The sequence below is a fragment of the Festucalex cinctus genome, chromosome 20 (assembly GCF_051991245.1).
Source record: "Festucalex cinctus isolate MCC-2025b chromosome 20, RoL_Fcin_1.0, whole genome shotgun sequence".
Classification (NCBI taxonomy): domain Eukaryota; kingdom Metazoa; phylum Chordata; class Actinopteri; order Syngnathiformes; family Syngnathidae; genus Festucalex; species Festucalex cinctus.
Window position 1 is genome coordinate 6942810 of NC_135430.1, and position 24387 is coordinate 6967196.

Below are 24387 nucleotides of genomic sequence, written 5' to 3' on the forward strand. Positions count from 1 at the left end.
ACCTTAAAATAGCGGAATATGCACCAATTTATGGCCCTATGATAAACCACTGGCTTGAGGTGGCAATCTGACACTTCCAAAATCAGCACTTTTCCCAAAATCCCGGCACCTTTGTTCTAACATTCGTGCATCGTCAAAGAAAGCAAGCCATTTCAACACTTTGGATCGGTCAATCATGTGTTTAACAGAAAAAAACAAAACATGCGGACAGACTAACAATACGTCCAGGTCCAACGGTATTATGAAATACGCAGCGTACATGTAGCGTGAACAGCAACTCGCCATCAAGCCCTATTTTGCCGTGAATTGCACGAGAACTAGGCAGGAAACACCAGTTTCCAGCGATTGCCCTTTTCATGGCAGAAAGTACGACAAAATATCCACAAACGACCGACGCGCGGGGACACACGCAAGTAAACGTGCAACTGAACGCGCCAGTCATACGTTAAGGCACTAATACACTCTGTAACTTCTTTTTTTTTTTTCGTGTTCTCCACCTTGCAAGGGGAGCTCCGTTACATGTTACAGCTTAATTCCGATGTGAAATAAATTTCGTATAATTGTGTTTAAACCTTACCAGTGCACGTCTTCGTGCTTGCAGGTTTGACTGTCTTTCCAAGTGAGCAAGTCCTGCCCATTTCTCATCTTGATGTGGTAATACGGCGGGTCTCAATGGTTCTCATCAACCTTTCCCGTGAAGTTCTAATTGCTGCAAACACAACTCTGTACAACATGACAAGGAAAACGAAAAGATGATATGCCTTGTATCGTAACAAATGGCGATGGAGGGTCAAAGGTCGCGTTTTTCAACGTCACACTGGTTGTTTGTCATTCAGTTTTACCGGTACCGCCACTTGCTGGACAGGCGGGGTAGTGCTGTTTTTTTTCCTCCCCTGACATACGTCATCAGTCTCATTTGAATAAACTACCCTGCCTGCTTTCATGCCGTGTGAACGCAAACTCGTGGGCCGCTCACAAGTTCTTCGGACCCGGAACTGACTCTACCATGAACTCAAAGTTCCTGGGCTTTTTGGTGTGAAAGCGCCTATTTGAAATTTAGCTATATTCCAATGCTAATTGATGCAAAATGGAAACAGATTCAAATATTCTTTTTTTTCCTGAAAGAAGAGACTTTAATCTTTCTTTTGGTAGCTTCCATGTTTTTATAGTAATAGAACACAACATTCTGTGGGCCTTGCAGAATCAGTCAAAATCCAGTAAAACAGCCGAGAGCGAAGGCGGTTGCTGCTTCTGTGAAAATGGCTGCCAGTCAATGAGTTCAAATCATACTAACCCACTTTCCAAGCACTAATTTGAAATCCAGATGTGAAGCTGTACCATGCAACTTCAAACCCATATTTTTAACTCTAAACCTAACCCTGAAATATCTTTTTAAGTCCAGTTTTTCTGTAGTTTTTCCCCTGTTTTGGTCCTCGGCTGGTGGAGAAAAGCGGCGAGCAGTGAGGGCCACTTTGTCGTCTTTTTTCACGCTTGGGCGCCATGATGGAGATGCTTTCGTGAGTCAAAGTCATTTTCGTCATCGTTAGGCTTTCCCGCAGACCGGCCGTATATGACTGGGAACGTGAATATGGATGTATAATAGCCTCATCATATAAGTACGTCGACAACATGCGTGCAGCCATCTCATCCGTAAAAACAATCATTTGTTCTCTGGACCCCCATTCGTCTAAACAGGATCCTGATTAATATTGCATTTGCGTGTGGAATAAGAATTATGCATATTAAATTAATAATAACGCCCATTCATTTTCTGAACCGCTGGCTCCTCACAAAGGTCGCGGAGGGTGCTGGAGTCTATCCCAGCTGGCTATGGGAAGTAGGCGCAGTACACCCTGAACTGGTTGCCAGCCAATTGCAGTTAATAATAACATTATACAGGGTGTTCCAAAATGTTTGACCCCATTTCGTAGGCCAATAATTTTGACAATTTTTGTTGGAATGACCTCAAATTTTCACAGCTTGTGTAGGAACGTTTCAAGTTTTTTGTACTTTTCTTTCTAAATTTAACCAATAAAACTTATGACCTTCAACATAAAGTGTATTTAGTTTCATTAAGATCCATCAAGTAGTTTCCGAGATGTGGGCATTTAGAATTGGGTCAACCATTTTGGAACACCCTGTATAATATCCATGCATCCATTTTCTTGACCGCTTATTCCTCACAAGGGTCGCGGCCTGTATAATATATTCTAAAAAAATTTAATCGTAATTAATCTTGTGACTTCAGTAGTTAACTCATGATTAATCACAAATTTTATATCTATTCTAAATGTACAATAAAATATTGTTTTTCTAATTTTTCATACTCAACATAAAAGTGGAAAACAAATGTTAAACTAATAGAAATATGGTCATTGAGACAGAAATGTAATAATAATTCATGAAATTGAGTTAAAATGTAAAAGATTTACTGTATCATAAAAAAACGAGTTTGATATTGACTTGAGGTCATTTTTCTGCCGCTAGATGGCAGAATTGCATTTTGTAAGACGGTGACAGCTCAAGTGCATTTTTCTCTTCATATTAAAAGCTATCTAATCTTTACCATGAAGTAACTTTTGTGTACATTTTTAAAATTGTCAAATACAACTTGACCCCAGTCTCCACAAATATATGCAGTATTATTACATTTATTACTGCTAAATTTTGAAGTGAATGTGTCAGCTGCTAAGGGGCGCTCATTAGTCGCACGTAAAAAGAAAATGAGTGGCATTAAAGGAGCTTTAAATGAACTCAAAAAGAGCGCACAAATTTTGACTCCCAATATTAATCCATTCATTTCCAGATGGGAGCTGACATTGCATTTTTGTATAGTAGCCTACTGTTGTGTTGTATAATTTGAGAGATTACACGCTACCATGTCACGCTACGGCGTATGTTGCAAAGGTCAAAGTTGACTGTGTAGTCACAGTAGTGTGGAAACACACCGTCAAGGTGGTGTCGGATGGTGTATCCGCGTCTCGTTCGACTCATTTTGCTGCTAACTACCGCCGCGACCTTGATAGCGTCCTTCCTCACACTCATACGCGCATGCACACCTGAGCGTGGGAGGCCCCAGAGGAACGCCAACTGCTGCCAACCCGACCAAGCTTGCTTCCACTGAGCCAGACAAAAAACTGAGAACCTAATCCAGTAACAAAAAGTTTATATTGAGAGTAATATTTCAATATATGCGTCCCATGCATAAAGCCAAGTTGTTTCATCTTTCCAAATGCATAGGTCAAAGGTGAACTTTATCTCCGAAGGGCAATTCCTTTTTCTCAAGTAACATACATGATGACACCTATCCATTATCTAACACAAGTGCGTGTGTAGAAAGAAGCCACCGTTTCCAATTGACTCGCCCCCGCAGCTGAAAATGCTATTAATATCCGGCTTCACGTGCCGCACCGCATGATTCATTCGGAACGACTGCCGCAGCAAAAATCTGCCTCATCGCCGGGTTCGACGCCGCGTGAACTCGGAATGGTTTCGATTCAACGTGATTCATTATTTTATTCAACACGTTGTGCGCGTTTTCCTGCCCCTGTGGCCTGACGTTACATATTAGCGGCAGATAATGGAGTTCACGGTCGCCTGCGCAGCTTGATGAGGATGCTCCAGCTTAAAAGTCTGACATTTGTTTGAAAAAGGTGAGGGGGGAGAAAGAAAAAAAAAAAGTCAATAAATGAATCAAGTAAATACTTATTTCAGTTTCCATAAATCAACTGACACATCGGGTGGAAATTTATCAGATGCTAACATTAGCATTGAGTCTGGAAACAAGGCCTGAATGTACTTTTGGCAACATTAGCATTACTGCTAATATTAGGCTATGGTCTGGAATTAAGGCTACAATTGTAGCATTTATTTGGAGGGGGTTGTCCATAATGTATTTATAGCTCAGTGCTAATGTTAGCCACATTACTGTAGTATATGAATAGCAAGGCCACAGTCACACTTGACTAGCATATGCTTATTGGCACCAATTTGGAAAGCTTAATCCCAGTTAGTTGACATCTTGTTTTGTTCGCATTAGCATGCCAGGTAGATTGTGGATGATCTGTAACTCAGCAAATTGAATAATTTAATTACCATAAAAAAAATAAAAATCTAATTCTATTTTTTTTTTTTTTCCTCTCTCTCTCTATATAAAGAACTGGACCGACTTGTCTTCTAGCAGACGAGGCAGTAAAGTTAATGTTGTGCTTTGCTGCCCTCCAGCTGTAACCAAGTGTTACTGCTCAATTGTCACAGCCTGGTACTACAATTTAAGCGTCTTCACATTTCTTTTTCATGATCATTTTATTCAGTGCACACACACACACAAAAAAAGTAAACAATGACTTCAAAATCTGTGTTTATTTGATGATCAATAAATAGTGAACATTGTGATGGTTCATACAAATAAGTGTAAATCATTTAAAGTGTCCAAAACATTTTTAAAAACGTGACTTTGATCGGTGCTTGTGCAAATCAGCATCGTGCGTCTTGTCTATAAATTCCTGCGCAGAGGGAGAAGACTGTTAAACATTTCACTCTGTGGTTATTTTAAGCGTGAAGGAAGCGACGAGGGCACCTTGTGATTGTTGTGACATCTTGTGTTTCTTCAAGTGCGGTGATCTCGTGCTGTCAGGATTGGCCGTGGCCGTTTTCCGTGACTTGTCTGCTGGATTAAAAAGGTGCACAAGTAAGAAAATTGTTTAGTCAAATTCTTGACACTATTAAACATCGTACTCAATGTTTACAAAAAGTTAGGGGTAGTCAGTTTTTTGGGTTGTAAAAGGTTATGAAATGCATCTAAATTTGAACTTCAACTCACCTGATCAATATTTACATTATTTTTACACAAGTTAATGTTAACTGATTGGCAAAATTCACAACAGATTTGATCCATTGATTGACTAACCAATAGATTGACTAATTGGCAAAAAAGGTTGAAGGCAACTGGACTAGCTTTGATTGAAATGTTTCCATGTTGAAGCCAGAAGAAAAGAAATTTATTTAAAAAAATAAATAAATAATAAATCAGCATTTTCAGCAGTAAATGTTCATATTTTGTCCAGAACAGGGTTATTACAGTTTTGGAATTTCATTAGTTTAGTTTTTTTTTTTTTTTTTTTTTATTAGTGTTTAGGGTAGCTCTGTTAAATAGTTTGTTATTTAATAAATGCTTAGCTTGAGGTAGTATCAGTATTAGGGTTGTTTTTTTTTTTTTTTTAAGTGTATCACTTGTGCACAATATTTAACAAAAACAAAAAACAAAAACATTGGCTGCTGCTAGATGTCACTTCTGTGTGACTTTCAAAACATCCTTTCCACTTAAAATATTTTTTATTTTTTTTTTTTTAAATCATCCCCAATGGCTCATGCATTAAATTACCAAATACTAAACCAGAATATTTTTTCTAGAATTATTTTTTTAACATAAAATGGAGTTTGATTTTTTTTTTAATTTTATTTCATTAACAATTTAGAATTTTAGTTTTTCCCATTAGTTTTAGGTAACTAAAATGTGATAACTTAATTTTTCATGTACAATTAATACCTCTAAAAACAAAAATTTACCACTTTGACTCAAGATGACATCACCTGTGCTGGGGAAGATGGTAACTGCCAATCATGGCTCACCTGTTTTCTGGGTTTGGTCAGTAAACTGAGCCATGATTGGTTGTTACCTACTTCCTGAGCACAGGTGATGTCAGTCAACAGCAAGTGGAAAAATTAAGTTTTAAAAAGTGATTCATTGTACATAAAAAACGAAAATTCTGGACAAAATATGATTTTTTTTTTTTTTTTTTTTAACACTTCTGAAAATGGCTCAATGAGTCAAGCATCAACAAGCACACCTGCCTGCCACCTGCGCGTCCAGTAAAGCTGCTCGGCATTCCTCCATTTGTCCTGCGGGGACACGGGCAAGTTCTCGTCCAGCTCTCGGATGGTGTTGCCGTGGGGACAGCGGGGCAGTCTCTCGCGAGGCCGCCGCGCTTCGTCGCACGTCCGGTTCCGCTTGGAGCCCGGCAGCCTCTCACGCCCGGCGGCTCGCCACGATCCGTTGTCTGACGACTCGCCGTCCGTGTCGGGTCGCCAGGTATCGGGAAGGGAAGCTTTTCCGGCGTGAGACTTGCAGTCGTCACAGGTGGATGCGAGGGTGTGATTGCGCTGCTGGAAGGGGACGGCCTTTCTTTTGAGGGCCGGGCCGGACTTGGCCAAACATGCGGCGCAAAGCCGCGGGCTCTTCAGAGCGAAGACGTTCTCGTTGAGGTTTCTGCTGAGGAAACACTCGTGGTCCGAGAGGCTCCTTTGGTCCATCTTGCTTCTCGGCTTGTACTGCTCCTTGGGCTTACGCACCGAAGGATGCTCCCTGTACTCTGCTTCCAGTTTCCTCCTCCGACTGGGAGCCTCCGAGGCGGCCCGGCTCACCGATTGGTTCTGCTTCCTGGGAGTGGGCGGGACCCTGTTTGAAATGTATGAGTCCTTGTGACATAAGGGGTACAAGTGTCTACAAAAGAAAAATAATTAAGCAAAGGCGTGTTTGATAGGGATGCATCGATATCCAAACATCACGATACGATAATTATGCGATATTGTAGGGAGTTTCGTGAAGTGAAATAAAAAAAATTGTGCTTTTGTACATTACAGCAACGCATATAAAGCAGCTACAATCTCTTAACACCTATTGAGGCCCTTACTTGTTAATGCACGCACACATCGAGTTCCTCCACATATTGACTCGGTTCACAGGCATATTACGTTCCCCTTCATCTGACAATTAGTATTGGATTTTAAACATAAGGGCCAAAATATCCCTATGAAAATTTCATTGCACAAAAAAAGCCACCAGAGGGTGCTAGAACTGCACAAATGGAAATCAACCTGACTAACAGCTATGCTGCTTTTAAATATTGTGAACATGACGATATTGTGGCAGTGTTAATATCACAACATTGCACTTATTACATCCCTAGTTTCTGTAAGCGGTTCAATTGTGGAATAATTTTGGTACCAACCTGAAAAGATGCAAGTCACTAGCTGAATTTAAAAAAAAAAAAACGTTTCAAAAATTGCAGAAACGTAAATTTTTCCAACGTACCAGTATGAGTGCAACGAAAATTGTTTATGCGAGTATGAGGATGTATTAGTGTATGCCTGAGGGCTGCACAATATATTGAAAAAATAGATACCACGATATTGGCCGATGCAATGTGCATATCGCAAATACATGCAATAAGTTTCATATGGAACTTTGATTTTATCTGAATTTGACCAGTCAGATGCTAATTAAAATGTGCTCCGCCATCCAATTAGTTGATTAGAGAGGTAATTGCAAATAAACGAACAGTGAATTTGCCAATTTTGCCACATGAAAAAATGTAATTCTTTCATTAGACAAGTCATTTCTGTTCATGTTAAATATTGCAATATCAATACCGCTATATTCAGCAACTGTATCGCAGCCGTAGAATGCCTGAATTTCATGTACATATGCTATTGGCAAATGTACGTACAGTATATGTCAAAGTGCAGTTGTATACACAAGCAGGATTACACATTTATTGAAACGCATTAACCTATTGTATCAAGGAAAAAGTCAAGATACAAAGGATAATGGGTAGCACTAGATAAGTTCTTCCGACTACCATGTAAACCGTCACTAAAAATTAGGGATGTAACAATAAGAGATTAAAACTGCCATAATATATCGTCATGTAGTTAAAAGCAGCACATCTGCTAAAAAGTCAGGTTGATTTCCACTTCTGCAGTTCTAGCACCCTCTGGTGGCTCATTTTAAGTGCAGTTTAATTTTCACAAGGCATGTTTTGGCCCTTCTACATTTCAAATCCACGCTAATGGTCAGATGAAGGGAGACGCAATATGCTTGTGAAGGAAGGAACCCAACGTGTGCTAGCATTAGCATGCAAGTGCCTCAATATTAAGCGTTATAGATTGTAGGTTGTTTATATGCATTGCTGTATAATGTACAAAAACACAATATTGCGCCCTTTTTAAGTATGAGCTCATTTTTTGACATGACCTTTTGTATCGCCAACCTCCCCACAATCAAATAATTATCGTATCGTGACCTTCGAGATATCGTATCATGAGGTTTGTACAAGTTTCTTATAAAAATTTTTCTGCTACTTGTTTATACGTTCAATAAAACTAACCTGCTACAAATGTGGACTCGCTCAAAGTCTGCCCGCCAGCCACTGGACGGAAGGTACGCCGGTAAGGACTCAAATGAGGTGTCTTGGTGTTCCCGGGCGTCTCGCCCATGTTGGCTTTCGTCTTCCCGCTGGGATCGTCCCAAACAAGGAGAAGGCGGAGCTTCTTCTTTTGATTTCAGCTCAGGGGATTCCGACAACGTGTAGCATATCTCGTCCTCCGCGGAGGGATCGGCGTCTCCCGCAGGGGCCTCGTCCGTCGGCACTTCCTCATCGTCGGTGGGGGTCAGCGAGTCCAGCAAAGTGTCCTCAACTTGCGATTGGACACCCAGCTGGAGATCTTTCTCAGAAGTCATCTCCTCAAGGACAATTTGGGAGCTCAGCTTCTCATCTTGCTGCTCCTCCAAGTCCAGAACCCTCTCACCAGGAGTCCCCACCACGAGCATGTCGGGACAAGCTGTGCGCACCCTCTCTGGCTCTGCATCTGCGGGGAACCTGTGGGAGACCTCGGCGCTCTGGCAGGACTCGATAAGTTCGAGTCCCGCGGGTGCTTCGCGGCACTCGACGGTCAACTCCTCCGTCTGGATGACGAAGCTTTCATCGGGAGGAGATTCTACGTCCAGAGTACTCTCATTGTCATCACGAGCCGGTTGCGGGGCGCTGAAGACTTGCAGGACCTCAGGGTTGCCGGAATCCAGATTAGCGCCGGCGAGCGGTTCCGTTTGGACCTCGCTGCTGGTGACCTCTTTGGCCGGCACGTTGTGCTGGTAGCGGTAGCGGCGGGCGTGGTAGGCCACGCTTCGGTAGTAGTACGGATTTAGTATGCGCCTGTAGTCCGTCAGGTGATGATGCGTTTGGGGCATGACGAACGTGGGAGGTTCCATGTAAGGATTGGGCTGGTAGTGAGGAATCATCGGCATGCCGTAACCTGAAAACACATTGCAGAGATTTATTAAAAACATGCACTACTGTACGGTTAGCTTAGCTCTGTTTTTTTTTTCTCCTACATTTGCTAAAAAAAAAAATTTTTTTAGAACTTGGTAGTTGAAATATTTCACATTTTATTAAGTCATTGGATACAATTTCTAATTATGACTTGGCGGCTAATGGTATCAGCTGCCGTTTGTGGCCATTTTACAAACAGGAAATACAAGTTAGGCAAATTGAAAATTGCCTTTAATTTCATGCAATTTTAAGGAAAAGTGCTACATTTGTCTCCTTAAAGGGATACTTCACTTATTTAGCAATATAAAGTTAATTTTGTCTATAATTAGATACTTTCATTTCAACCAATCACAGCTGACCCGTTTTCTAGGTTTGGTCATGTGACATTCAAAAGCTGAGCTGTGATTGGTTACCTGAGCCCTTGTGATGTCATTTTCAGTTGACAGCAAGTTGCAAAATGTGTTTTTAAAAGGTATTAATTGTACATGAAAAATAATGAAAATACCCAATTTATTATAGGCAAATTATTCATGTTTGACTACCAAAAACTGCTAAATAAGTATGCCTTAAAAATTATGTGTTGAGAGGTGGTGGTATAAAAAGTATTAGTGGTGGCTGGATGCAACGCAAAATTGTGATATTAAAACAACCACAATAACGTTATGATATTAAAAGCATCACATCTGTTTAAAATAAAAAAAAAAAAAAAAAAAAAAAAAAGGCAGGTTGGTTTCCATTTGTCCATTTCTAGCACCCTCTGGTGGCTAGTTTATTGGGGGGGGGGGGGGGGGGGCGGGGGGGGGGTTTACCCTTAGGCGTTATTGTGACCCATTTTGGGCTTTTTGATGGTTCTGACCAAGTCATTTCAAAATAAGATAATGCCCAGGGTAAAGTTTAATTTTCACTAGGCGCATTTTGGTCCTTTTATGTTTAAAATCCACGCTAAAGGTCAACTAAACTCAATGTCCAGAAGGAATTTGATACCTTCATTATTTTTCATGTACAATCAATACCTTTAAAAACTTTTTTTTTTTTCACTTTCACCTGTCGACATCACCTGTGCTGATGAAGTAGGTAACGACCAATCATGGTCATTAACTGTTTTCTGGGTTTGGCCAGCAAACTGAGCCATGATTGGTTGGTTGTTCCTCAGCACAGGTGATGTCATCTTCAGTCAACAGCAAGTGGAAAAAGTTTTTAAAATAGTTTTGATTGTACATGAAAAATAAGTTATCAAATTCAGTCTGGACAAAATATGAATTTTACTGCGGAAGATTACAATTAAAAAAAAGAAAAAAGAAAAAGTTATGCATCCACCCGTTTCCATTCATACAACAAAAGAGCTTTGAGTTCAACTATGCGATCTTGACCAAGCAGTTTCAGTGCCAGTGTTGGAACACGTGCGCTTGGAAGCGACTCAACGAGGTTAGAAGCGCAAAACCAACCGACCTAGAGGCGGGCATCCGAAGTAGGGGTTGTAGCCGAGCGGCAAGGCCACGGGCAGCGGCCAGTGAAGACCTTGCACTGGCAGGAACGGCTGCGAGTGCTGAAAGTAGAAGAGCGGCTTGTGACTCGGCGGATTCGGCCGCTGCTGCTGCTGTTGTTGTTGTTGTTGCTCCTCCAGGCGCGGCTCCCCGGGAGGCTCGCGGGCCTGCGGAGTACCACGTGGCAGGTTGGGACCGCGAGGGCCCGACGAGGGACCATCCGAAGAGTTGGCCTCCATTCCTGAAGAAAAAGAACAACGTCGTTGGAAAGCAGGGCCAACGAGCAAAAAAAATTAATGAGAGCTCAGCTTTACTTACCAAAAGACTGTGCAGTACAAAGCAAGTCGGCTCTCATGGTAGCAGTTAGACCCAAGCTGCAGGTGTGCGCTCCTGATATTGCTTCACCGGGCCTGGCGCTGATTGGACGGACGGCGGCTGCAGCTGGTGAGCTGCCCAATCAAGATTGATGATGTCATGTTGAAGCCAATTACAAACAACTCGCAGCTGAACACGGACACAGAAGGGAAAAGCTGATGAGGTAAGACAAGATTGCTGGGCAAGTTTCCCATCAGGTATTGAACGCAATCAACAAGACAGCAGGTGTCAAAGGTGACACTTGCATCCTTTATTGAGAAAAAGTTTAGACACCCCTATTTTTGGATGATAAGATAATGCACTTTTTGCGCAAAAAAACAGTGACATAGCATTTCTGCTCTGGCTAAAAAAAATAGTTGTCATCTTTGATTTCTGACAGTTGGGTCTGCCAAACGTATATTTCTCTCAAGGTCAATTTTCCGACTTCTATCGTTTGTGGACTGCAGCGAAAGCCTTGTATGCTCAATTTGGCCATCTTTGGAAAGGTTCCGGTTGCGCGTCACCAGGGCTGGGCGATTTTGGGAGAAATAATGATCACGATTATTTTTTGATTGAGATTGAAATGATAAAACGATCATTCATTGATTTGTAACTATGATCATAGCCTTACACCCATACATCCCTTCAATGTTTAACTTTATTCTTGAACACTATTGTTTTTGTCAAGTATAACATAACCTTATTATACATATGTGAAATTCAAGCCACGTTACATTTGTCACTATCATATTTATTTAATCTTACTTTCACAAGTCATTGTATTTTGTGCTACATTATGTGGAAATGTGTGTTGGTATGACCAATAAATACATCCTTGGATGTATTTGTATCTTTGAATATTAAGAAAATTCTGTGACTCTTTAAAGTTAAAATATATATATACTTTTTTTTTTTTTTTTTTTAAGTACCTGCGCGTTTTGGCCTCTTGGGGGCAGTGTGGTGCCGTGCATCCACGGTGTACACACAATGAGAACAGAATAAAGTTGCTATTAAATTCTAATCAAAATAACTCGTTTTTCACAAATTTGGAATAATGTGTGTCTTTGCAGTGTTATTTTACCTGTAGTTATGCGTTTCCTCAGCATTTGTGTGTGAATGAATATTCGTTATTTGAAGGACTATCACTCCCGAAGTAACTTCCTGTTAGCATTTGAAGGGGATCCTCTTTACCATTCACGCTTGGCTCGCGATGTGTGTATAAAGTAAAAACCCCCAAAACGAAGCACATTTTGGATTTAAATACAAAATATATATAATTCTCCTTTTTCGTGTGTTTAGTATTAAAGTTAACTCCAACTGGAGTGTCATTAACCATGTTAAAAGACCCTTAGGGACGGCAGAATCACACTGATTCGCTCCGGGCTAGCTAGCTAGCGACAAGCTGCATGGTGCATTCAGGGTCCTTTCACAACGTAGGGAACGTTCTAATGATCGAAAAACTACAGTAAGACTATTGGTGGCAAATTAGTGTCGAGTGTTCACAGTAAATGCAACTTTTGATTACTGATCTAAGTTAGTTAGGTTACCTGATATGCTTACGCTGTTAATTTTCAGTGTTTTTAATTTAGCATCTTCCTAGACATTGAAAACTGGTTTGCTAAACAAAAATGGGTGTCATCAGATCTCTGATTGAAGACAACACATTCACAACACGCGTCAAGTGTTTGCACTTGTAATAAATGGAAGACAAAGTGACTGGAACAACAACATTTTAATAGACTGCCCCAAAACAGTGACAAACCGCAACAACATTTGAACTTAACCATTGAACTAGTTTCAAAACAGTGCAAGGCAGGAACTACAGACCCCTTTCAAAAAAAATAAAAAATTGGAATATCCCCGAAAATTTGAATAATTTCCATAATTCCGCTCAAAAAGTCGAACTTTCAGAGACTGGGGAGATTCAGGGCCCACAATTTGTGATATCAAGTATGTGTTTGTTTGTTCACTTTGACATCATTTGGGCTTCCAGCTCATAAGCGCCACGAAAACAGGATTCAAATTGTTTTTTTAAATCCTGTTTCCGTGGGTTTTATGAGCTGGAAGACCAAATGAGGCCAAAGTAAAAAAAATACATACTCGAAATCAATGAAATTGTGGGCCCTGAATCCGCAATATATGAAAGTTTGACCTTTTGAATGGAATTGATTCAACTTTCCGAGGATATTCACATTTTTTGAAAAGGGCCTATATAGGCTATGCACTCTTTAATTTTGTGTGGGGGTGTGTGCGTGGGGGTGCGTGTGTGTGTGTGTGTGTGTGTGTGTGTGTGTCAGTCAATGAATAAGGTTTTGTGTAGTAAGTGCAAACAGTGGTGCTCTACATATACTTTTTAAGAATCTTCAATATACACCAGGGGGGGGGCCTGTGAATGGAAAAGTCAGGATTAATAATATTCGTAATAATAAGTGGCATTCCAAACATGGTAACTTACAGTCCAACTTAAGCCAGTCGTGTCCATTTATCTCTTCTTTTTGAAGGGTCCTGGAAGAAAATGTGAGACACTGAAATTTACAGCACACACACACACACACACACACACACACACACACACACAAACAAAACAAAAACAAAAACAAATAAATAACAAACCTAACTCCCATTTCAAGATCAGAATTTTTTGGTCCTCGTCATCATCATCTTGAGATTTTTGGTTCTGCAGTTCTCGCCAGGGAGCGCACAACTCTGTCATTCAAAAGGTCAATTCGTGACACGGCAAGTGTGACGCCAAACTCAACTAGCCACCAGGTTTGTACATATTCAAATGTCAAATGTTCAAGTTGTGCAAGACAAAATAAGTAATCATCTCTGGACCTTGTTGTTGTTGTTGTTGTTGTTGTTGTAGTAGTAGAGTCGCCGCTCGCCATCTTCTCGGAAATCCTCCAGTTCCGTCGGCCCTCTTCAGTTGCTCCGTCTCGCCGCGGTCGTCTGTGAACAACAGCATGACCCCGCTCACGACCTCAAATCACCTTCAACCCGTTCGTCAATCCAGGTGCCGTCATGCCACGATATTGCCCTTATTGTTACATCCCTAGCTTGAACGTATCCCGCCCTCAAATGCAAGCCAATCAACAAATACTCACAAAATACGGACGTACCGTGACCGCTCGCCTCTCCGGGCCCGCCGTCGCAACTCCGGTTGGGGTTGAGCATCTGCGCTTGGTCTCTGTACTTGCTCCACTTCTTGGTGAACAGCCTCGGTGAGACCGAGTGAGGCTTCCTGGAGGCGGGGCGCCTCCTGGACGGCGCCCGGAACGGCGGCTCGCCGCCCCTTCCGTACCACCAGAAGTCGTCCTCTGAGTCGACGACCTGGTCCCGGTACTCCCTGGCGCTGCCGGAGAATCTGCTGCGACTGGCGCCTTTGTGCAGACTTTTCCCGCAGCAGTCGCACTGGAGCTCCTTGGACAAGGGAGGCCACGCGTTGCTCGCCGCCGCCGCTCGTGCCGGCCTTCTGCCCCGGTAGGACCGCCTGGGGAAGAGAGCCGAGTCGTCGGCGTCCGTGGAGAACATTTCATCACGAGAGGAGGAAAAGTCGTCATCCAGGGACGGGCTGAAGACGCTGGCGCTCTCCTGGCTGGTCTGCGTGGAGAGGCGGCGGTAGTAGTAAGGAGGCGGCGGCAAGGACGAGAAATCCGATCCTCTGGCGCCCGCGGAGAAAAGGCTTGTCGACGGCGGCATCCAGAGGATCTTGTAATCGGCGTCGCCTTCGCCCAAAGGCCTCCAGATGTTTTTGACGTCCTTCCCGGACGGCCTGAAGAAATCCACTTGTGCCGCCGTGTCGTCGGCATCGCGTTTGGGGGTGCTGTGATCCGCCACGGGAATATCTGCCTGGATACCCGCCGCTCCTTCTGGTAGGGCTCCTCGATTTATAGAAAGAAAAAAAAAATTCCCATTATTTTTTGGCAATAATTGAAATCACGATTGTTTTTTTGGTACAAAACAAGAAAAATGTTTAGGCATTTAGAAATATTAAAACCAATTAAAAAATAAAACATATAAACACTATAATTATGCAAGTTCCTTTTGGACCAAACTGAATTTATAATCGGGCTGCACAATATATCGAAAAAATATCGATATCGTGATATTGGCCCTTGCAATATGGATATCGCAAAGGCACCCAATAAGTTTTATATGCAATTTTATGCTTTTTATATGAATTTGACCAGTCAGATGCTAACTAAAATGTGCATCGCCATTCAATAGTTGAAAATTTTCAAGACATAATTACAATTCATTAACTAAGATTACATGAAGGTTGCTTATTTTGCCCCATGAAAAATGTTTTTCTTTCATTAGGTAATAAAAATGTAATTTCTTTAGGTAAATGTTAAATATCGCAATATAATCGATATCGCTATGTTCAGGAAGTATATCGCATGTTTTTACAATATCGTGCAGCCCTAATTTATAATAATATATATATATATATATTTATTTATGTTGGCAAAAACTTGAAGATGGAATGTAGCTTGTGCACGAGGACGATCTTTTATTTTTTGCGACAAAACAGGAAAATGTTTAAACATTAAAAAAAAAAAAAAATATATATATATATATATATATATATATATATATATATATATATATATATATATATATATATATATATATATATATATATATATATGACACACTAATTATGCAACTTTTGGATGAAACAAAATGATTGGGTTGTGACTTGCGAATTGAATAGTACGTGGCGATTTAATTCATATCACGATTCGATTCAATACCGATTAATCCCAATATGAATCTGTCGATTATTGCATTTATTAATTTTTTTACCCAGATTTAGAAAATACTAATCAGTAAACTTGTACAGTGAAACCTCTACTTACGAACGTCTCTTCATACGAAATTTTCGAGTTACGAAACTCCTCAACGGGAAAATATTGCCTCTTGTTACGAAAGAAATTTCTAGATACGAAGGTAAAAATACATTACCGAACGCAAAATACTTTCGGCTATGGCTATTTCCTACCATAGGTACCTATGAGCGTAAATACTAGATCGGTGTTTGTGCATCGTTCTGGCATCCCATTGGCTAAGAGGAACCTTCTACCATCAGTAACTATGAGCGTATACTAGATCGGTGTCTATACAGCGTCCTCATCATTCATCCCGCGGCCCATGAAGTGTTCCGATAGTTTTTCGTAAATGTATGAACTAACGGCCAACGACTTTGTGCAAAAATTCAAACAATTGGTGATTGATAAAGGCACAATAAGTTTTTAATTACGACGAGACGGGCCTTTTTTTTTTTTGGGGGGGGGGGGGGGATGCCTCGCCATACCGGAAGTTTCCATGACGTTTCAGAATTTGTTTAAAAGAATCGGCCAGAAGAAGTGTTCACCAGTCGGGTGTTTGCTCACTAAGATGATGTTTGCCTTGGACATTTACGAAGCATTGTTTAAAAACAAAAAAAACAACATCCTTGGATCAGTTCTTTGCAAAACACCAGACAGAAAAAACACTTCTGAGAGAGAACATGAACCAAAGAGGGCAAAAAACGATGAGGACAGCAGTTAAAAAGGTAAATGACCATCATTTTTATTCTTTACTCTATTATTTGTTTTTTACATTACTCAGAACTATTTTATTGTGCAATAATCTAATTGTAACATGTATTTGTTACATGTTTTGATGCATTTTTATGCTTTATAAAACATTTATGTCTGAATTTTGGGAAGATCGGAACGGATTAGGGCATTTACATGGAAAATGCGTCTCTACTTACAAAATTTTCTACTTAAGAACTTTCTTCCGGAACCAATTAATTTCGTAAGCAGAGGTACCACTGTACATGTACAATGTAAGATTAATATGAAAATAAATTTATCTGAAACTTCAGTCTAATTGTGAGCAATCTGTAACAATCTGTTGCAATGTGTTTGATGTTTGACAGCATTGAAAAAAAATATTAATGGAACATTAATATAACATTCTTCCATGCTTAATGTGTGAACCATAACTAACATGTTTTGTTGAATATTTCCATTTAAAAAAAAAAAGTTTAAATATCAATTCGGCCTCATATCGAATCAATTCGAGAATTGTGCTCTTTAATATCGCGATATATTGCCAAATCAATTTTTTTTCAACACCTCTACAAAATGTATTAAATTTGTTATTTTAAAGAATGTTAAAAGGTGCAAATGTATACATTTAAACAACTCTTAAATTAGTATTAATAATATCTTTTACGATTATTCTGATTTTGTAATTGTGGAGCGTAGGGATGCACGATAATATCGGTGGCCGACAATTATCAGCAATTATTGACCTATTTGACGTCAAACAGATAAAGCAGAGAATAAAGAAATCTGCTGAAAATTATCGGCAACTGTCGACCAATTTGATTTCATACAAACAAACCAGATAAAGAAATTTGCCGATAGTTATCGGCAATTATCGACCAATTTGATTTCATACAGATAAACCAGGCAATAGAGAAATGCGCCGATAATTATTGGCAATGATCGACCAATTTGATTTCAATTGTATTCAAGTTAATTTAGCAAGTTATCGGCTTACTTATCGGTTATTGACATCGGCACTTTCTAAATGATTGCTTTATCGGTATCGGTTGAAAATAGCATTGTGGTGCATATCACTAGCAGAGTGTCATCATTGAAATTGTAATTGAAATCCGATGAATTGCACAGCCCTACCTTCTGGCTCGTTGCAAGCGAGGAACAGCCCCGGCAGCGGCGCGTGCTCGGGACGTGGACCGTACTCGCCGACGGAGGAGCCATCAAGAGGCCGCTCCCCCGGCAGCCTTGCAGACCAGCAGATGTTGGGTTTCGAGGCGTCGTCCAAGCCCCTGCGGCCTGATTGGGCGCCGTTAACGGCGGGGTCGTCGAACACCGCGGCCTCCGAACGGGTCGCGTCCAGCGCCCCCGCTGCGAGGTCGCCGCCGCCGCGCTCGTCGTCGTCGTTGTCGTCGTCGTCGCCGTCTTTCTTCTCCCCGGCCAGAGAGAAGATCCCGGAGGAGTGCGAGGCCACCCCCGAGTCCAGCTCCTTGTCGGCGATCCGCATCTTGTTGAGGAAGTCCAGCATCTTCCGGAAGCCGTCGTTGGGCTCTGTCTGGACCTCGGCGGTGGTCATCTCGCGGCGCTGGCGGGGGCGCGGCGTGTAATGGCGGGGCCGCGGCGCGCCGTCGTTCCAGACGGGCGGGTAGAAGCGGGGCTCGAACGTGCGCCGAGAATCCATGGAGAACATCGGGACGGGGGAGAACGGGAAGCCGCCCGGGTACGGCACGTACTGATGTGGAATCATGTACGGATGGCCAAAAGGAAAACCTGTATTTTAACACACACATACAAATAAAAAATAAATAATAATCATAAAAAAAAATCAGCTTCAATCTATCGTAGGGATGTAACGATAAGGACAATATCGTGATATTAAAACTGCCACAAGATTGTTGTTATGTTCACGATATTAAAAGCAACTAGGGGTGTGAATTGCCTAGTACCTGACGATTCGATTCGTATCACGATTCACAGGTCACGATTCGATTCGATACCGATTAATCCCGATACGAATGGTCACGATTCGATACCGATTAATCCCGATACGAATTTATAAGTCGATTGTTGCGATTTTTTTCCATTCAAATTTAGAAAATACTATCAGTAAATTTGTACATGTACACTGTAAGATTTGTATGAATATATTTATCTAAAACTTGAGGCTTATAACCGTGAGCCACTGTACACAAACAGTTTGCAATCTGTTTCACATTTGAACAGCATTAAAATAAAAATATTAAGGCTTAATGTGCCGTTCATATAACATTCTTCCATGCTCAAGGTGTGAATCCTAAAAAAAAAAATAAAAAAATAAAAAATTAAAAAAAATAAATAAAAAAAAAAATCGATTCTGCCGATTATTGAATCGATTCGAGAATCGCGCGATGTAGTAACGCGATATATCGCCGAATCGATTTTTTTTTAACACCCCTAAAAGCAACACATCTGTTTAAAAAGTCAGGTTGATTTACATTTGTGCAGTTCTAGCACCCTCTGGTGGCTAGCTTATTAGTGCAAAATAATTTTCATTGGGGATGTTTTGGCCCTTCTATGTTTAACTTATTGACTCCCAGCCATTTTAATTGAAGAAACACCCTTGACAGATTTTGAATGGCCCACGGAATATTGTGTTCCGTTGCTATCAAAAAATGGAACCAACAAAAACAAAGATTAGAGTCTCTTCTTATAAGTCTATTTGTATCTGTTTCCATTTTGCATCCATTAGCATTAGGATTAGGATTAGGGCTGGGACAACGCGTCGCAAAAAATACGTCGACACAATAAATGCATGTCGATGCGTCACTTTTGGCGCCATCGCGCAATGTCTGGGCCACCAAATATACGTTTCCTTGCAGACAAAACACAGCGCGCAAAAAAATAATAAAAAAATAAAAAATAAAAAATGCAGAACGTACAATGCATGTATATTGTGCACAATTACAGTGTAGCAATGGAGGGCAACGATCGTTGTGGTTTGCGGATACCCGGAAGACATGACAAGCAAGCTACGTGTACCGTCAGGGGTCGGGTCAAAACTGGAGAAAGTGTGGAGTTTTTTTTTTTTTTTTATTGTCGAAGTTTGAAGCAAGCTAGCAATGACACAATACAATGATGTGTCTATTGTTTCTAATAGATGACGCGGAAGCTGAGAAGCGGAATTGCCTCCTTTTTTTCTTCCGTTGTGCGCAGCGCGACGGGATACAGTTTTTGAATCTAAAAATAGCAGCGACCGCAGCATCGAGTAGCAGCGAGTCCGGGGAGAAGAAACGACCTCGTAATAAGACGTCCGAAGTATGGGAGTACTTTACACCTAAAAATGCAAAGTACTTGGCATACCATAAAAGCACAACCGCGATTAAGAGGAGGCACCCGGGAGCTTCTTGTGTGGAGCAGACATCGTAAGTTTTCAACTTTTTTTTTCTTTCCTTGTTGGCAATGAGTAACCACGTCATTCATCCAAACTGCACCACGTAACTTGTGCTCCAGCCTCGCACACTGAACATGTATCCACCGCCCACTTTAACACACGCAAACACAGATTCAGGTTCAGATTGTGGCTTTTGCTGTTTTAGTTATTAAAAGAGAGCTTTATTTTATTATTTCTTTATTGTAGGATTCCATTGCACTAGAGCTGTGTGCACTGTCGTATTGTTCAATAAAATTCATTTTTGAACTTGAATAAAAAATATATTTGAAAGAAGAAAATTGTGTTTTACTCATGGAGATAAATTAGCATTAATTGCTATAGAGGTCAAATTATAGGGAGATAATCGATAATCAAATCGGATCGAATCGCATTTAAAAGTGCATCGTTAGATTCATCGAAAAACTATTTTCTTGATTAATCGATTACAAATATAATCATTTAACCCAGCCCTAATTAGGATATAGATCAATTTCATCAATATTCACATTCCTGGTGAAAATGCTGACAAACAGAGCTTGTTGCAACATGGCCTTGGCTGATATACTCTGCTGCCACCTGCTGGCTGTTTTTTTAATACCGTCCGTGTTTTTAAGCCACCTTGTCATGTCAGAAGCTGCATCAAAGCCTTCTGTATGCTCCAGCATAAAAAAAAAAAAAAATAGTTGAGTGAATGACAAAGTATTAAAAACGTTTTTACACGTTTTTGGGTTTAAGTGAGTTAATATGGGTAAGAACTCAATGTGCGTGTGTTAACAAGTAAATATTAAGTGTTGTTCGAGATTGTAGGTTGTTTATATGCATTGTCGCCATTTTTTTTTTTTTTTTTTAACAATATTGTGACTTTTTGAAAATCGCCAACATCCCCACAATATCGTGATAATTATCGTATCGTGACCTTCCTATCGTGATATTCGGATATGGTTACATCCATAATAGATATACAGGAATTCATACTTTACAATAGTCGACCTCGACACTAACGTCAGCGTTGGTGATGTCATCAGTCGACAGCAAGTACAAAAATTACTTTTTAAAATGTATTAATAGTACATTAAAAAGTAATGAAGTTAAAACGTTAATTATCGACAATATTAATTTTTTACTGCTGAAAATGGCTCAATGAGTCAAGTATCCCTTTAACTCATTGACTCCCAGCAGCCATTTTGACTGAAGCAACCCACTTCAACTCTTGGCTTTTTGACGGGATTTGGACTGATTTTGCAAGGCCCACAAAATAGTGTTCAATTGCTATTTAAAAAAAAAAATAATACACACACAAAAAAAAAAAACACGGAACCTACCGAAAGAAAGATGTTTCAGTTTTGTAGCAATTAGCATTAGAATATAGCTAGGTTTCATCATAATTTTCCAAACCTGTTGAAAACAGAGAAAAAAATCTTTTTTGCAACATAGCCCTGGCTAATCTCTTATACTCTGCTGCCACCTGCTGACCATTTTCTGGTGATAACTACCATTGCTTTAAGCGAATTATTCAGGTCAGAAGCTCCATCAAAGTAGGTCCTAGCATTAAAAAAAAAAAACAACAACCTATAAATAGGTTTTTGGGGAGTTTAGGACAAAGCATTGAAAACATATTTATACATTTTTGGGTTTGAATGAGTTAATTTTAGCTCCAAAGGCGCTTTGCTCACCAAAACAAAGTCTGTGTTGCCTTCATGACCCGTCCAGACCATGGGAAACTACCTAACCCGTGACCCACCCACAAAAATTGCTACAGAACGCTTGTGTTTTGTTTTGTTTTTTTAAATCAAATCAGAAAATTTTACATCATAAAAGCAAGTATTATTTTTACTTTGTCCACACTTCAGCATGTGTAAGTTTACTGACTGAAGTTTTAGTTTAGTTAGTCGCAATTAATTATTTTTCATAATCGTTCAGCCCTAGATGAATTGCCATTAAGCATGTTTGTTTAAAAAATAATAATAATAATAATAATAATAATAATAAAACACTTTGAAGGTTTTTCCTTTCATTTTAAATATATAAAGAATAGACCACTTTGTTTAAAAATGATTATAAAGCAAAAAATACAAATAAAAAAATAAATAAATAATAAATTGCAGGTCATCACCTTGTGTTAAAGTAAATTAAAAGGTAAATAGCTTCCTAAAGTTTTCCAAAAATGTCAACATACTTTCTTTCGTCTTAAATGTTTTCATTACAAAAAAATGTCAGGTGTTCCCAGTGTCAGAAATTTAAATAAATACCTAAATGCATTTGAATGTAGATCATTTTGTTTGTTTGTTTTTTTTGTCAGGTTTCGTAAAAGGTTTCAAAAGATATTCACCGACAATGAAAAATTGTCTGAACATGTTCAAAATTTCTTTGCAACACGTAAAAACTGTCTGTGAACATCTTACAAATCCGACAAAAACAAAATTCCCTTGCAACGGTCGCAAGCATTCGCCGCTCATCCGCCCAGCTGATAATCATTCGTCTATATATCAAGTTGGGTTTTTTTGACAAAAAGGTGGATATTATGTATGTACCATATATTTAATACATTCTATTTTTAACATAAACCCATAAAAAAAGAACTTATATCTGTACAACACGCAAACTCTGGAAGGCAGACCATCCAAAAAAGTGTTTCATGGAATTCTGTCTTAATATTTTTTTTACATTTAAACATTTTCTTGTGATTGTGATTTCAATCGTTAGCGAAATAATGGTGATGAATATTTTCTTCATAATCGAGCAGCCCTACTAAAAGCCGCAGTGCTGCACTTTGGACTTGAAATACTGATGTGAAGAAGATACTTCAACGTTGATACCTGGGGGGACACCAAATTGGTTGTAGGGGTTGTTGTTGGTCTGCCAGTGGTGCTGATGTTGGAAGTACGGTTGGGATGGAGGCTGCACGTAGAAAAAAGGTCTCGGGCCCTGGCGCTGACTTCCCTGCTGGCCGTTGCCACCGTCGTGTGGTGCCGCAGCTCCCTCAGCTCCGTCTGGGGGGTAATCTGATCGCGTCTCATTCTCAGTAACAGTAGTAGTAAACAAGTACACATTTTGTTAGTGTACAGAAGTAATAAAGCAGCACGCAGATTTCTTCGTATCAACAGCAAAAAAAAAAAAAAAAAAAAAAAAAACGGTCACCAATCGACAGTTAAAACAAAAAACTACTTTTGCAAGTGCCTTTCGGAGTCTGTATTTTTTTTCCTTCTTACTTTAACATGAGTTGACTTCTACTTTTTAATACTAGTGCTTATGCCAACTCCTTCGTCGTCGCCATTACTGATTGTGAGCCTGTGGCCTGCTAATAGCGTCAAATGAACAACTTACCTTCCATATCGTCTCTCTTTTCCTTTCTTGCACTCGGCCCGTCCCAAATAAAACAATAAAGAAGCAAGACGGTCAACGAATAATTCTGAACGACAAGTGTTCAGGTTTAACGTCCGAACCGTTGAACAACAAGTCGCAAGGGCTTGAGAAGAACACGAACGTCACTGGCTTGGCTAACGACCTCGAACCAATTAACCGCTGCAGTTGGCGGGCGATCTTAAACGCTTGCGTAGGCTTGACAATTTTGAAACGACGTCACAAATCAAAATGGCGGTCCAATGCTGTGTTTGGGTTCCGCACTCGGAGCTCTCGAAGTTCGAGGCAAATGTAAACAATAAGAAGGCTGATTCTGATAAATTGTTCGTTGTTCCGGTTAACGCAGTCATTTCAAATCGCAATGTGTTACGTTAACATTATGTCTTGTATTTACATTTGCCTCGAACGCTTTGAGCCAAGCAGCAACTACGATGAAGTCTGACATTTGGGCGCGGGGGTCGATTGACAGTTCCGATCAGTTTCATAAAGACTACGACCCTTCCCATCCACTTTCGTCATGACGACAAAAAAAAAAAAAACTCCGGTAAAATTAGGTCAGTGGTAAAACGTTCATCTTCCGTTACTACTACTGATGCGTTTAAGGTACACACCATATGTCGGAATTTGTAAATGTTGCTTAGACGAGCAGCACTGGTCTTACAACGCTGGAGAAAAAAAAAGAGGCAACTGCTCAATGTGAAAAATGGAAGGAACAACTTTCAGTAGATGTTTGTAACTTTTGTTTTTCTCTTAAGCTAGATAGGTCTTGTGGCATGTAGGCTACTCAATGATGAATTGAAACATACTTTATACAGTATGTAAGAATTGCTACATGATCTTTGTTTTTATTTTAATCAACAGCTCATTTTTTGGGTGGGAGTTGCGGTCAGACTGAGGTCCTAATAAGAAACAGGTAGCGTGTGTACTGTGTTCAGAAATTAGAATGAAGAACCAATAAAAACAATGGATGGATGGAGGAAAAAAATACATACATAAATAGACAGGGTGGTGGTGTGGTAGCAACATGTTTTTGGTATAGCGGTTAGATTATTATACACGCTTAAGTGAGGTTGAGAAAAAAGGAAGGTGGTTACGGCAAATTTTGTACGCATGCG

General features: G+C 40.2%; 2 protein-coding genes and 1 long non-coding RNA gene across 12 annotated transcripts; 1 reads left to right on the plus strand and 2 right to left on the minus strand.

Moving 5' to 3' along the window:
* Positions 1-4343: 4343 nt before the first annotated feature.
* On the minus strand, positions 4344-11066 carry LOC144009586 (uncharacterized). Of its 5 annotated transcripts, none has more exons than XM_077509405.1 (6): positions 10913-11066; positions 10560-10835; positions 8169-9093; positions 5850-6457; positions 4580-4669; positions 4344-4505 (listed from the first exon to the last, which is right to left on the minus strand). In XM_077509405.1, exons 1-6 carry the CDS (start codon positions 10947-10949, stop codon positions 4477-4479), a joined length of 1965 nt encoding a protein of 654 aa, XP_077365531.1. In that variant the 5' UTR covers positions 10950-11066; the 3' UTR covers positions 4344-4476. The 5 variants fall into 5 exon arrangements, with proteins under 5 accessions (XP_077365531.1, XP_077365533.1, XP_077365532.1 ...); XM_077509407.1 differs by having other exon boundaries at positions 4580-4666; positions 5854-6502; XM_077509406.1 differs by having other exon boundaries at positions 5854-6502.
* Positions 11067-12661: 1595 nt separating this feature from the next.
* LOC144009065 (bucky ball-like) lies at positions 12662-23828 on the minus strand. 6 transcript variants are annotated; one of them, XM_077508543.1, is made up of 8 exons: positions 23237-23828; positions 22729-22914; positions 17644-18273; positions 14053-14826; positions 13784-13897; positions 13562-13654; positions 13404-13453; positions 12662-13334 (listed from the first exon to the last, which is right to left on the minus strand). In XM_077508543.1, exons 1-7 carry the CDS (start codon positions 23241-23243, stop codon positions 13431-13433), a joined length of 1827 nt encoding a protein of 608 aa, XP_077364669.1. In that variant the 5' UTR covers positions 23244-23828; the 3' UTR covers positions 12662-13334; positions 13404-13430. The 6 variants fall into 6 exon arrangements, with proteins under 6 accessions (XP_077364669.1, XP_077364673.1, XP_077364668.1 ...); XM_077508547.1 differs by having other exon boundaries at positions 14053-14829; positions 22729-22930; XM_077508542.1 differs by having other exon boundaries at positions 14053-14829; positions 23237-23825.
* On the plus strand, positions 13052-14977 carry LOC144009075 (uncharacterized). The gene is made up of 2 exons (XR_013280829.1): positions 13052-13717; positions 13815-14977. It is a non-coding gene; the product is annotated as an uncharacterized LOC144009075 (long non-coding RNA).
* Positions 23829-24387: the final 559 nt, after the last annotated feature.

What these genes read in the sequence shown, in the direction of transcription:
- LOC144009586 (XM_077509403.1), bottom strand. Translation starts at nt 10,949, where the DNA reads ATGAGAGCCGACTTGCTTTGTACTGCACAGTCTTTTG. An exon ending in CTTCGGATGCCCGCCTCTAG is followed by an intron (nt 9,094 to 10,559) that starts GTCGGTTGGTTT and finishes ATGTGTTTTCAG; the next exon opens with GTTACGGCATGCCGATGATT. An exon ending in CGAGTCCACATTTGTAGCAG is followed by an intron (nt 6,503 to 8,168) that starts GTTAGTTTTATT and finishes TTTCTTTTGTAG; the next exon opens with ACACTTGTACCCCTTATGTC.
- LOC144009065 (XM_077508542.1), bottom strand. An exon ending in TCACGGTACGTCCGTATTTT is followed by an intron (nt 13,898 to 14,052) that starts GTGAGTATTTGT and finishes TGTTGTTCACAG; the next exon opens with ACGACCGCGGCGAGACGGAG. An exon ending in GATCTTGAAATGGGAGTTAG is followed by an intron (nt 13,454 to 13,561) that starts GTTTGTTATTTA and finishes ATTTTCTTCCAG; the next exon opens with GACCCTTCAAAAAGAAGAGA.